The sequence below is a fragment of the Filicampus tigris genome, chromosome 9 (genome assembly GCF_054856515.1).
Source record: "Filicampus tigris isolate MCC_2025a chromosome 9, RoL_Ftig_1.0, whole genome shotgun sequence".
In the NCBI taxonomy this organism is placed as follows: Eukaryota; Metazoa; Chordata; class Actinopteri; order Syngnathiformes; family Syngnathidae; genus Filicampus; species Filicampus tigris.
The window spans coordinates 16,772,372-16,785,563 of record NC_141225.1 but is presented as its reverse complement, the minus strand read 5'-3'; the positions used below and the strand labels follow the sequence as shown (position 1 = coordinate 16,785,563).

Below are 13,192 nucleotides of genomic sequence, written 5' to 3'. Positions count from 1 at the left end.
TTTCTGCAATTTTCTCCATTTATGAACCGCTACTTTACATGCAATCACATATGCGGTCACGGCCTGAAAATAACATGGATATTATCTTAACCTTGTCAATATCATAAGACCAGCACATGTATATACATTTTCTGCTGCGATTATTATACTGAACTTACTGAAGCACTTAGCAAACTCTCCCTGTCACATTCACCATGGCAACCACGCACAGAGAACCTGCAGATATACATAGACCTGTTGCCACCACCCACGCAACAGACACGCTCAAAACGTGCCATGAAATGTCTCTCGGAAATGATCCAATTAATGAAGATTGTCCGTTTCAGCAGAGGTAGCGCATAAGGTCACCGAGCGACAATCATCCGCTCATTTGTTGGATGAAAATAATTGAAAGGGAAATATGCTGAAGTGTATTCTGGGGAAGAGATGGCAACAGTCACTGTCACAGTTGTATCGATGATGTCACTATTCCATAAAGGTGAGACGATTTACGACAAAGTGCAAAGCATGCACGCGCGAGCTTTTTCTACTTATCTGTGTTCCCTCTGCTGCTCCCCTCCACCCGCCACCCCTCCCACAAACTGCAGGCTTCTTAACGTCCTGTTGTTATTAGATACTGCAAGGCTTGTCGCCATGGTAGCAAATTCCCAATCTCCTGCCCATGTGTGCACCCCCCACGTATGCACACACAGTACGTTACCGATGTGTTTGTGGGTGGGTGGGATGTCCTTGAGCCCATACACAAAGTCCTGTATGAGAAGAGCCACCTTAGTGGATATGAAAAGCTCTGGCAATGGGGGGGACGACATAAGAATATAAGAACTCACATTTACTGTAACACAATCATCTTGCACATGTACATGTGTGCATTTCTTAGAACACTCTTCATATTCGATAACTTCTATTAAGTAAGAATGTATTTCTTGTCATTGTAACAGGTACGACATTCTCCTTATGGCACCTGATCGCCACGTTCGTCTCCCTAAACAGCCACTTGCACTTGTTTTGTCATGAAGGGCTTTTTGTTGGGATACTATACTCCTGTCCACTGTGGTAACGGCTGTAGAAAATGTCAAATAATCCCAAACTGCTGCCGTGTACTACTCTAAATCCTGATGTTTGAACACATTCAGGTTTTCAGTCCTGAAGTTGCTGAGCTGCACCATTGGGCCAGGTTTTAACAGCTCTGGCTGTGGTGGGGGCACTTTTCTTGAACAGGATATACGTATGCCGATAACAGGAGCAGAGATACTGCGTATGGTCCGACTGACCCGTGTGTGCTAACGCCTTTGCTTTGTAGCCCCAGTGTATTTTCTCCCCTTGTTGCACGTTTTACATGCTGATGTAATTTGGGGGTTACTATCTTTAATTCAGCTTGATTCAGATCCCCTGCTATGATGTGAACCACTTCGAGATATCTATTCTGCTGACTGCTGACAGCATCGCATAATAGCCTGAATGCAGCGATAGCATTAGTATCGTGTGGAATGCAAACAACAGCATTGAGGACAGCTGTAAAGTCCCGGGGTAGATAAAAGGGCCTGCATTTAACAGATATGAACTTCACCTTCTTTAGGGCCACTTCATTCAATAGGCCCGCACAATGAGATCCAATAGAAGAGCTGTATCAAAAATTCTAACATTACAAAGGTAATAATCTATATTGATTGATCCTCATGGAGATGTGTGTTTATCATTGTGGTCCCCCTAAAAAAGAAAGAAAAAAAAAGAAAACGAAAGAGCATAGAGCAGCATTGTTTTATTTATTGTGTTTTTGCGCTGGTCTTGCTGGTGTAGCAATAGAAAAAAAATCACACCAAAAGCAAAACAAAACAGCCAGGATTCCAACAGCCGAAATTTTTTGGTCATTGGTCAACCCGCTCTATCAACTGAGCTCAAGCCACCCAGAAAGACCAGCATGCTTTTGTTGCCCTGCTGGTACCTGGTGACACCAGCCGGACTCCAGCTGGTCATCATCTATCACCAGCTCCTGGCTGGGCCCCAGCAACATATCGGTCCTGCTGGACAGCTGTGACTCCGTTTATAGGGCGGGCTGCCCAGTGGCCAAAGCTTCTTCTGTTTGAATCTTAGCTGTTTTGTTTTGCTTTTACTCCAGATGTTTTGTGACGCCAGCGAGACCAGCACGAAAGCACAACAAAACCATGACGGATGACGGAAGGGTACCCACGCTGCAGAATAACGGACGCTCAATTTTTAGTAAAATGCCCCGCTCTGTTCGTAGTACTGCAGACACGGACGGATACATCTTAGACTGGATGCCGATCGCAGGACACATATTGACAACCAACAATTTACGCTGAAGTTCACAGCTAAAGAGACTCCAACAAACTTAACATGCAGAATTTTGGAATATGGGAGGAAACCCGAAGGGGAAACCCATCAAGCACGTGGAGAACATGCAAACTCCACACGGGAGGAATCAAGGCCAAGATTCCAACAACAAACCTCAGACTGTGATGCAAACACTGTAACCACTAGTTCACTGTGCTGCCCATTTTCGGGATACGGCATTGAATGTCAAATGTGCAGCTGTACCTAATAAAGTGGTGAATGAGTGCTTTTGTGGAGAAGAAATGAATACACACCAAGACTAAAAAGGTGAGGCCAATTCCGCATGACAGATATGAAGGTAAAATGCAACGATAAAAGCACAACAACCCCTCGGTGTTGCTATGGAGACCTCCTCTCTTTCGCTTCCTTTCAGCATGCTACCACTTATCCTTGCTGCCTTTCAGTCTGGGTGTGTGCAAGTTTTTGTGTGCTGGCTGTGTCGTGAATCCAGCAAATGAAGGGAGACGCATTAGACAAGCAAGCTGGACTTTGGCGCACACAACTAAAAACAAAAAGCCCTGCCCTAAAGCAGCAAAATGTTTTGTACCGCAACCTTATTTGACTCACTTGTTGGGCCTCCTGAATTTGTTTTTCATGCAATTATGTTCTCCCATCCACTTATGTGCTACACACACACGCACACTCACACACGCCCGCGCACAATTTTATGTCTATAAAAGCGAGCTCAAAGAAAAATAGCGAGGTTATGCGGGGAGTTTGTTCTGGGTAATTTTCCTACGGGGGAAAAAAATAACAGCTGAATGACATTCAATAGAACACAATCAAATCCAAGCACATGAGGAAACAGACACACTGTTGACAAAGCCCATAAAATAGAACTCTCATCAAAAGCAGCCATACATGCTGAGGGGATTACGACATGGACAATACCTGCAATAGATCACATTAGTGAAAGAAGCTTTCATTGTGGCTACAGTGTTTTTGTTACCGGTCCAGAAGCTGTATTTCTCTTTTTCATCATTTAATTAGCACTCTAAGTGCTGAATAAAAAATGTATGGCCGCAAGCAGTTTTCGCAGCTGGCTGCACCATTGGCCTCTTGTTGCTATCCACATCGTTTCAAACAGTCTGAACACGTTTGATAATGTCTATCACATACATCAAATAAAACATTCATTTCATTTTGTTTTTCAGTTTACTGCAACAATGAATGAAAGGGAAATGGGCTCTTTATTGCTTCTGGTAGCTTTATTGCATTTTTTTACCTATGAAAAGGATCTTAGTTCAGAATATCTATATGGGCTTTGATGAAAAAGGAAAACATTGTTTTGAACGATAACAAAAAGAAATTCATCCTTGCACTTTTCTCCGAATATACACAGAGAACGTAAACGTTGAATTTTAGTGGTATTTTCTTGTCGCTCAGTTTTGGGCCACACCGAAAAGAAAAAAACAACGACTCTAATTTACATGAAAATGAATGTTTTCAAGTACAGGAGAATATTGTAATACTCCAATAATAGCGTTAGTGCTAGTGGAAGTTGCTCAGCGTTAGCAGACGGAAACGCCGCCACGTGGTCGCAGTCCCTCCCTCGTCGGCGACAGCTAATCGGCATCGAGAACGTAATCTTCACGTGACACGTAGGCGCCGCATGAGGAGACACGCCGCCAAACAAAGAAAAAAATATCAAACAAAAACAACGAGGTAAGGTAAGGTACAAGATACACAACACTGTTTTATTTTTCATTTTTTCCTTACTCCTGCGTGTGACGCGGTTCCGTTTTCGACGCTGTTTGGCTGACTCGGACTGACTGGGACCACGTGGGTCGCGGGAACGCGGTGGCGCTTAGGCGATGCCCAGCTCTGGTGATTACTATTTGGTCTGGCCGGAAAAAAAGGCGGATAGATAGACGGATACCCCCGGCTGCAATGTAAATTTTAATAAAATGCCCAGCTCTGTCTCTCTTTCTCTCATTGTGGTCTGCCTTACTTTTATTTTACACGACAAAAACTTCTGCTTCCTAACGCAACTGTCAATACAGCCCATTGATGAGAAATGAACTGACTGCAGTCTCTGCTTTTTGTGATGTTTTGGTGCTTGGTGCCAGCATGCGACCTCTTTTGATGTTGTTGTCACTTGCAATAGCAGCTGAAAATTACACTGTTAGGTTATTGACAGCAAAGCAAAAAGTGCATTTGTATATTATGAAAAACAGCTGAGGCACACTTCAAGGTGAAGCCAAGAGGGGTTCGAGGATATTCTGTAAGGATTCATTACATTATTGATTCATTTGTGTGAAAATATTGATAAAGCTGCTTCATGCAGTTACATCTTGATTCTGAAGTGTCAAAGTGAAGTGTGAAGTGTCACTTACAGCACAACACTGATTTTCTCCCTTTACCAGACCAATGGAGAGAAAAAAAAACCTCGCAGACAATTTAGCCCACAACTTGGCAACCTTGACATAATTTGGCCTTCAATGAGAGCAATTTGGGGAACCCTGCTGCACAGTCATTGCCTCTTTCCATTTTCCTTTTTATGATGGCATGATTTGAGCTTTAGTGTTTCCTAAAATGTCCTCACTGGGGTAATTCTGCTGAAACATCTGCAGGCATACTTTTTAAATTACTCTTACAAAATGCATCCACCACCTGTTATTTTACAGGAGAGAGGAGAATTAGTAAAGTGTGTTTTTGAAATTTTTGACAACATTGAATCGACTGCTGGTATCACTTATTAGCATGTATCACATCACACGCAGGGAAGTACACCAAAAAAATACTAATCTCCATTTGTGTCCGGGAGATCATGATAACATTTTGGGGGGTGTAATTTGTGGTCCTGTTAGTAATTATATTTACATCCACACCAAATGATGATAAATAACAAAAGCAAAAAACACATTAAATATACAAAAATAATCACAGAACTGATGATAAAATAAAATAACAACAATAAATATATATATATATATATATATATATATATATATATATATATATATATATATATATATATATATATATATATATATATATATATATATATAATTTTTTTTTTTCTACAAAATTCTTTAGAAATACTGAGCTTAAATTGTGTGTCTTCCCTGCGGTTTCAATGAGTGGAGTGTTTTTAATGAGAAAAGTTATACGCAGTGGTGCTCCTACTATAATATTTAATCACATTAATGGAATGCTCAAAACAATGCATGGATGGCAGCTTTGGATGAATGTTGACAGCGTTGGAAGTCATCTGTTTGATAAAAAGATAAACTGTTTTTTTTGTTTGTTTGTTTTTTTTAAATAAACCAGATGCATACATTACACACTGGGAGACAACCTGTCATCTACATACTGTACCCCACTGCAAGTATTTTTCCAGCAGCATGTGACAGAGGTAAAGAGAAGCGAGGGAACGAGTAAGGCAGGCGATGGAAGAGGGGAGGCAGGATGAGAGGGACGCAAGCTCTGCTGCAGAGCAGAGAGAGCGAGAGATTGAGTGAGAGAGAGAGAGAGAGGGAGCGAGCGAGCGAGCGAGAGAGAGAGAGAGAGAGAGAGAGAGAGAGAGAGAGAGAAAGAGAAAAAGACTTGGCCAATGTTCACTCCATCCAGCTCCAGTGCAGCAGAGACGTGATATTTCAAGAATCTTAATTGTGTGGCTGAGAGGGAGACAAGAAATAACCACCTCAGCGCGAGAAGCGAGGCTGAATACAGCGATGTAGTGATCCTTCCAGCTCCGGTAAGAAAACTGAATTGTGTTGATAGCACAGACATGTACACATGTAGCTGTGGATGCATGCATGCTCACTCGATGTGAGTGCTTTACAAATGGAGAGGCTCGGTGGTAAGTAGAAATAGATGATAAATTGTGCAGCAACAGCCTGCATTATCATATGTCTCTTCTGTCATTTTTTTTTTCTCTTGCCAAGTACAATCTGTATCCAGGTCCTCCATCTCTGTCAAAGCATCCCGCTCCTGTACATAATCCTTCTTCTTAGTACATATTTACATTCTCCATACAAGCAGTGGTTTGTCACCTCCAGCCGCTTGAAAAAAAAAAAAAAAAGCTTGAAGGTCTATCTTGAGTTTTCTCTCAGATGAGCATGAGCGTTCTTATCAATGTGCTAATGAGAAAGCAGATTTTTATCAAAGCCTTGCAGAGTAGTGAAATGATTGGGGCACTCATGATCCATCAGGGGACAGAGCTCTAATTTATTGCTAACAGGTGAACATGCATGTGCTTTATGTCACCATTGCCATTTTACAAATATGAAATGCTGTTGCAGAATGTACAATTGAGGAGGATACGGACCAATCAAAAGGTTTTTCCTTTACTTTACTAGTAAACAGTGATTTCATTTTGGGTTGAGTTCCCCCAAGTGTATAAAGAACAGAGAAATCCTTGTTTGCAAAGAGGTGATTCTGCAAAATGCATGAGCTGCAGTATGAACATATCCCCACGTCAGCTGCGTCTCAATGCTCAAAACATCTTTTTTTCTGGATATATCCTTTAGTAATCAGCATGGATAAAATCATTTATCGAAAGACAGTGCGTTGTATCCGGGCATCATTTTGAAAAATCATATTTCTAAAAATAAATCAAACAGCACTGAATTGAATTTGTTGATGCCCAGTACAAGAGTTGCATCAAATATAAAATTGCTCAATTTGGTCAGACATCTATTCATATTAAAATGTTTGTTATTGTAGTTGCAGGTGGTAGTATTGCACAGCCGCATGCTTTATATTGACTTTGACCACCACATATAGCTAAGCGAGGCACCTAAAATATTAGAAACACCGCTCGTCATGAGGCATAATCATCTTCTTTATCTAGTTTCTGCACTGGATCTCATTAGATTGTGCGGGACCCAATGCTGCGGCTGCCAAGCGTTTAAGTATTACAAGTAAGTAAGTGCGTGGTGTTGCTGGCGGAAATCCGTGAGCTACTACCAAGTCACATTGTAAAGTTTGACGGGGAAACTGAGAAAAAAGAAGCCATCGGGGTGAATGCTGAGGTGGAAGAAGCTAGCAATTGATGCACAGTTATATATTGGAAAAGCCTCTTTTGAGCAGTATGAAGGACAAAACCTTCTTAGGCATGCTTCAGCTCACCGCTCTGCGTTCCTGAAACGGACATTGTTGACGTCTGAGAGCAAACGACAACAACAGGGGGCATCAAAATTAAATGACAAATGCATTATTGAGCAGGTTGCTTGTGGGAAGATGAGAGAGTGGAGATGAAAGTGAATGGCTGATGGGAGATTGAAGAACCCCGGGAGGAAAGATCTGCTCCGAGATGATGTTGACTCAAACACACTGTCGTACAATGCTCACTTTGCGTAGCTCATATAATCCAATGAATGTAGTCACTGCTATTCTACATCTCGGTAGACGGTGATCTTGTCAAAAGAAGAATGTCAGACTGCAAAGGATTTTTTTTTTTTTACATCATACGGTACATGAGTCTACTCAACTTTAGTCTAAAACCAAGAGACCGATTCGATTTAATACATCGCAGCCATCACGGTGTACGCTCTCTATTGGCTGGAAGCAGTTCAATGATGATATTAGAGCACCCTGATTGGATTCTTGAAATTCATCACTAATGTAAAATATAAAGGCAATGCAATGATCTATCATGAGCTTTACAGTGAGGTGTGTCATAAAGTATATATATCAAATCCAAAATATAAACTGCAAATGTTCCCCTATCGCCCATTTCCAGCCTTCTCTGCCACATGGAGCCAGGTGGGGTGGGTAGGGAATTTGCTCGAGGACTGTGATGTTGTTCTCAGCCAGGAACTGTCAGATGCTCAGAGCATTGCAAGCAGGCGCACTGACTTGTTGAAGCAGCCACGAGTGGTCGTGAGACAACTCTGGCCTCTTCTTGCGCACTAAACAAATCAAATCAAGTGCCGCAGGATTTCATGCGGGTTAGACGAGAAGAAAGAGTTGAAGTACTGCAAAGGATTTCTTTTTTTTTAATGCACAGTAGCAAGATTGTACAAAGCAAATGCTTCTCTCTCAGCACTCACAATTGGAATGACGGTGGAGAAAACACTGGTTCGACTGAAATTGGCATCACAGTTGCTCAGGGTTCAGATAATGACCAATCATGGCACAGCTGACAAAAACTGGTGAGCCATGCGTGTTTGTGATGTCATTTTCAGTCAAAAGAAATGACAAAATGGCCGCCCCCTGAGATGGCTAAAAGCGGATGGATTTTGCTGCTTAACTCATATTGCGCAAACGCAAAATTAATGCTGCGCTTCAACTAGTGGGCCTGCTGGGAACATTTTCTTGAAAAAAAATATGTTTGGGTTGATTTCCCCTTTAACTCCTATTCCACAAACGTAAAATTAATCAGAACGGCATGTTTAGACTAGTGAATGGCGCATAGAACAAATTATTGCAAATAATTTTGGGGGGTGACTTCCCCTTAAGGCTGTCCATTTATAATACATAATAAAAGGAATTATAAGATGAATACCAGACACCTCAAATTGACAAATAAAATGTAATGTTATTTTTACGTGAGGCTTTTTTCCCATCTGCTCACAAAAAAATCACACACTGTTTTTGCAAACAGACCACAGTGTGAATTAAAGTATGATCAATTTCAGTTATTTCCAGTTTTCCCATTCCCACTCTAACTCTATTTATTTCCCGTGCTGTGTGTGTGTGTGTGCGTTTGTGCGTGTGTGTGCTTGATAGAGCAGTGAGCTATGAGCCAGGAGTCCTCCGCCTGCCGCCAGGATGTGAGATTGATGGCGTGACAAGAAAAAGACCGTCATCATGTTCTACCACTGCAATCAAAATTGTTCCTAAAGAGTCGCACTGTAGCTTTTGATGCGAGACACACATTTCAATATTTCCATGTGTGTGAAGCAAATATAGATAGGTGTCGCTATGATAATCCTTTCCTGTTTGCTTGAGAATTTCACACTGTTGACAGCAATTGAAACGTCTTCCGCCATCTGCACACACAAGATGTGAGGACAGTTGAGTTCCTCACATCTTCTCAACAAGATCTTAAAACCTCCTCCGAGCTGCACCTGTGACCCCCGAAAGATTATGAGGCCAATGTTGATGCTTCTACAATCTCAGTGTCTCCTGTGTGTGTTTGTCGGTGTGTGCGTGCTCGGAGCGCTGGGCTCGCTGCCTCAAGCTGTGCCATGGCACGTTCCCTGCCCGGGGCTGTGTGTGTGTCACATCAAGCCGTGGTTCTCGCCAGATTCGGTTTACCACGAAGCGCCGACTGTGGACTGCAGTGACCTGCTGCTGACTGGCCTCCCGTGGCCCCTGCCCTTCGACACGCACACCTTGCACCTGCAGGGGAACAATCTGTCCCAAATGGACGCCGGTGCGCTGCACGGGCTCCCAAACCTCACCGACCTCGACCTCTCACAAAATCACTTCAGCTGTGTCAGGGCTATAACGCAAAACCTCTCTCTGCCCTCTCTGCTGTCTCTGCACCTGGAGGAAAACCATCTGAGCCACCTGCCAGAGGCCTCCTTCTCCTCACTGCCGGCTTTACAGGAGCTCTTTCTCAGCCATAATAATCTCTGTTCTATTGCACCCGGAGCCTTCATTGGCCTGAACTCTCTGTTGCGTCTTCACATCAACAACAACAGACTCACCACCGTCAATCCGAGGTGGTTTGGGGCTTTGCAGAAGCTAGAGGTTCTCATGATTGGAGGAAACCAGGTAGAGACCCTGCCCGAGCACGGCTTCTTAGCCTTGAAATCCCTCCGTAGTCTTGTTCTCGGCGGTATGGGCCTGAGAGGCTTAGCTGATAATGCTCTGGATGGGTTGGAGGGTCTGGAGAGTCTCTCCTTCTACGATAACCTCCTGATCAGGGTCCCGTCGCGGGCTCTGCGGAGAGTGAAAGGACTGAAGTTTCTCGACCTCAACAAGAACCGAATCAAACTGATCAACACGGGAGACTTCCGAGATATGGTGCACCTAAAGGAGCTTGGACTTAACAACATGGAGGAGCTGATGTCCATTGAGAGAGCGGCGTTAGAGAACCTCCCAGAGCTCACCAAACTGGAGATCACCAACAACCCACGACTGTCCTTCATTCACCCGCAGGCTTTCACGCAGCTGAGCCGGCTTGAGAGTCTCATGCTCAACTCCAACTGTCTCAGTACTCTCCACCGTCACACCATGAGCTCCCTGCCCAGACTCCAGGAGGTCAGCCTGCACTCCAACCCGCTCCGCTGCGACTGCCTGTTTCACTGGGCCGCACAGGGCGACTCCCACGCTCACCGGGACACGCCAGCCAGTAACCGGCAAACATCTCGGGTGGTGCGCTTCATTCTACCCCAGGCAACGCTGTGCTCGGAACCCCCGGAACTGAAGGCTCGCAGGGTTCGAGAGTTGTCCTCCAGGGAGATGTCATCCACCTGCCTCCCGACGATCCCCACTGCCTCGCTTCCCTCCAACGTGGCTGTGAGAGAAGGGGGGAATCTCCTTTTGCACTGTCGAGCTCTCGCAGATCCGCAGCCTCAACTTTACTGGGTGACTCCCTCCGGGTTGAGACTTGGACCGGCTTCCAGCAACACATCGGAGGGACCGCCGGGCTCTTCTCTCGCAGCCACCGACGCAATCGCCGACTCACCTGCTTCCGGCATCTCCCCCAATCGGGCCCAAGTTGATTTCCCCATTACACGCTACTGGCTCCTGCCTGAGGGAACTCTGGAAATCAGAAAGGTCACCCCGAGAGAGTCCGGCTTGTACACTTGCATAGCTGAGAATACACTGGGGGCTGATACGCGAAGCGTAACTGTGGCCGTGCACAGGAGACATAAGACAAAAAGGAGGGTGACGGCTTCTAACTTGAAGGGTCCTTCAATGCTCCGAGTGGAGACAAATTTAAAGGTGACGGAGGCTGGAGAACGCTACGCTATATTGTCGTGGCAGAATAGGCGCAATTTCCCCTCAACTCGTTTGTCTTGGCAAGCTATGAGCTCAGACGCAGCCGCGTACACCACACGCATTCTTGCCGGCACGCACAGTTTCAACTTGACCCACCTGCAGGCAGAGACGTTTTACAGAGTGTGTTTACATTTAGCGACAAGTGAGGCTAGCAAGCATGCCGGCAAGAGAAGCAAAGCTAGCAGGAAACCTCAGTGCATCTCATTGAGGACCAAGCAAGCGGCAGAGCCTCGGGCCGGCCCGCAGCTCAGCCCGGAGCTGACGTCCACCGCGGCGACACTCCTGATGATCCTTGTGCTCATATTGATGCTGCTGGCCAGCCGAGGATGGGACAGTGGGAAACACCCAGGTGCTCTTTTCCAGGCAATCAAAAGTCGTAAGGCTGTGATCATCATGCAGAAGACAGGGAGGAGCAAGAACAAGCAGCCAAAGCAGAGTGAGAAACTGCTGTTCCATCACGACTGCTGAGATCATCAAATTAGAAATGACAAACAGAAAACGAATACTAAATGTCGTTTTATGAAGTCACAGTGATGTAGGGAAGATTTGTATTTATTTTATATAACGTATGTACAGTAAAGGCATTGTTTTTGTGTTGAGACACATTGTAAAGAATACCTTAATCCAAACCAAGTGGATTTAAACTGTGCTTCGACACTCGCACGGTGCACAGTGAGTGCATAAATCCAATATAAATTACTGCTTATTGCTGCTGGGCTGGAAATAAAGGAAAATTGATTCAATCCGGAGACAAATGTTTCCAGGATGTTTGTTACATTTCCTGTCTTAATGTTTCACAGATTGAACCATACTGTAACCAAGCAGATGAAACACTGTCTGATGACTGATCCAAAAAGAAAAAGTGACTGCTTGTTTTGTTCTTGTATGTCAAAGTGATTGATGCTTAGCGCTCAGTATCTCGGACTACCGTTCTTATACAGCATTCCTCGCCGAACATCCAATATCTTCTGTCAGCATAAAATGATTCTCAAAGTGATTGTGTCAAATTCTATTTTGAGCTATTATACAATAAATCTTTTTAATTTAGCTGTCACTGCTGGACTCTTTTTCCTTACACATACAGATCGTTTTCCTCCATTATAATACTCCCAAAAAAAAATCACATATATGTGTATACGTAGAACAGCTGTGCATGTTTTGTATCAGATCTAAAATGGCAGGTTGTTATATTAAAATATCGGAGGTAAATTAGCATAGTTGCAGAAAGGCTGACATAATTATGCAACAGACTCGCTATCAGAATTACACTAATTCTCAGCTTTATCTAAATTATACAAAGTAAAGTAGACAAAGGTAGTGAAATGAAACCCAAAATGAAAGTGCATATTCTGGTTAATCCAGTGTATGTTTGTTTTCAATGTTTCAAGATCACTGATATACTTTGTCTATGAATGGCTTCAATATTCACATTCAGGTTAAAAACAAAAAGGAGAACAGCTATAATTTTTTTTTTTTATCTTACCCTATATGGTGAGACAAATAATTACCCGGGCAACATGTCACAAGTTCACACTCTCTATTGATTGCTTGTAACCCTGCACTGGCACAAAACATGAAAATAGCATGAATACAAAATATATACCTGAGAATTCGGTCTTTCATCTGGTACACATTCTGTTTATAGTGTACGACATATTGATTCCAATAAATATATAAAAGTGTAAAAAGCGCAATATCAAGCCCCGGTCTCCCTGATTTCATTCAAGACTGCTGAAGATTTTACTTGATAAAGTTTGAGCTCTTTGTGTATCAGGACCATTAAGGGTAATGCGTGCATGTTAACACCAGAGATGTCCGGGTTGGTCGACAAATATTGTAATTACACGTTCATGTTTTGGAAGCAGCATATCATTACTTGAAATAAAACAGTAGACCAGTAGTTACTTGGTATTTAAATAAAAGGTACAGGTCCAGA

The 13,192-nt window shown here is 43.5% G+C and overlaps 1 protein-coding gene across 2 annotated transcripts; it reads left to right on the top strand.

Annotated features, from left to right (window-relative positions):
* The first annotated feature begins 5,741 nt into the window (after window positions 1-5,741).
* LOC147142309 (leucine-rich repeat neuronal protein 2-like) lies at window positions 5,742-12,310 on the top strand. Of its 2 annotated transcripts, none has more exons than XM_086039580.1 (2): window positions 5,742-6,052; window positions 9,036-12,310. In XM_086039580.1, the coding sequence occupies exon 2, from the start codon at window positions 9,391-9,393 to the stop codon at window positions 11,722-11,724; it is 2,334 nt and encodes a 777-aa protein (XP_085895706.1). In that variant the 5' UTR covers window positions 5,742-6,052; window positions 9,036-9,390; the 3' UTR covers window positions 11,725-12,310. The 2 variants fall into 2 exon arrangements, with proteins under 2 accessions (XP_085895706.1, XP_085895705.1); XM_086039579.1 differs by having other exon boundaries at window positions 9,031-12,310.
* The last annotated feature ends 882 nt before the right edge of the window (window positions 12,311-13,192 follow it).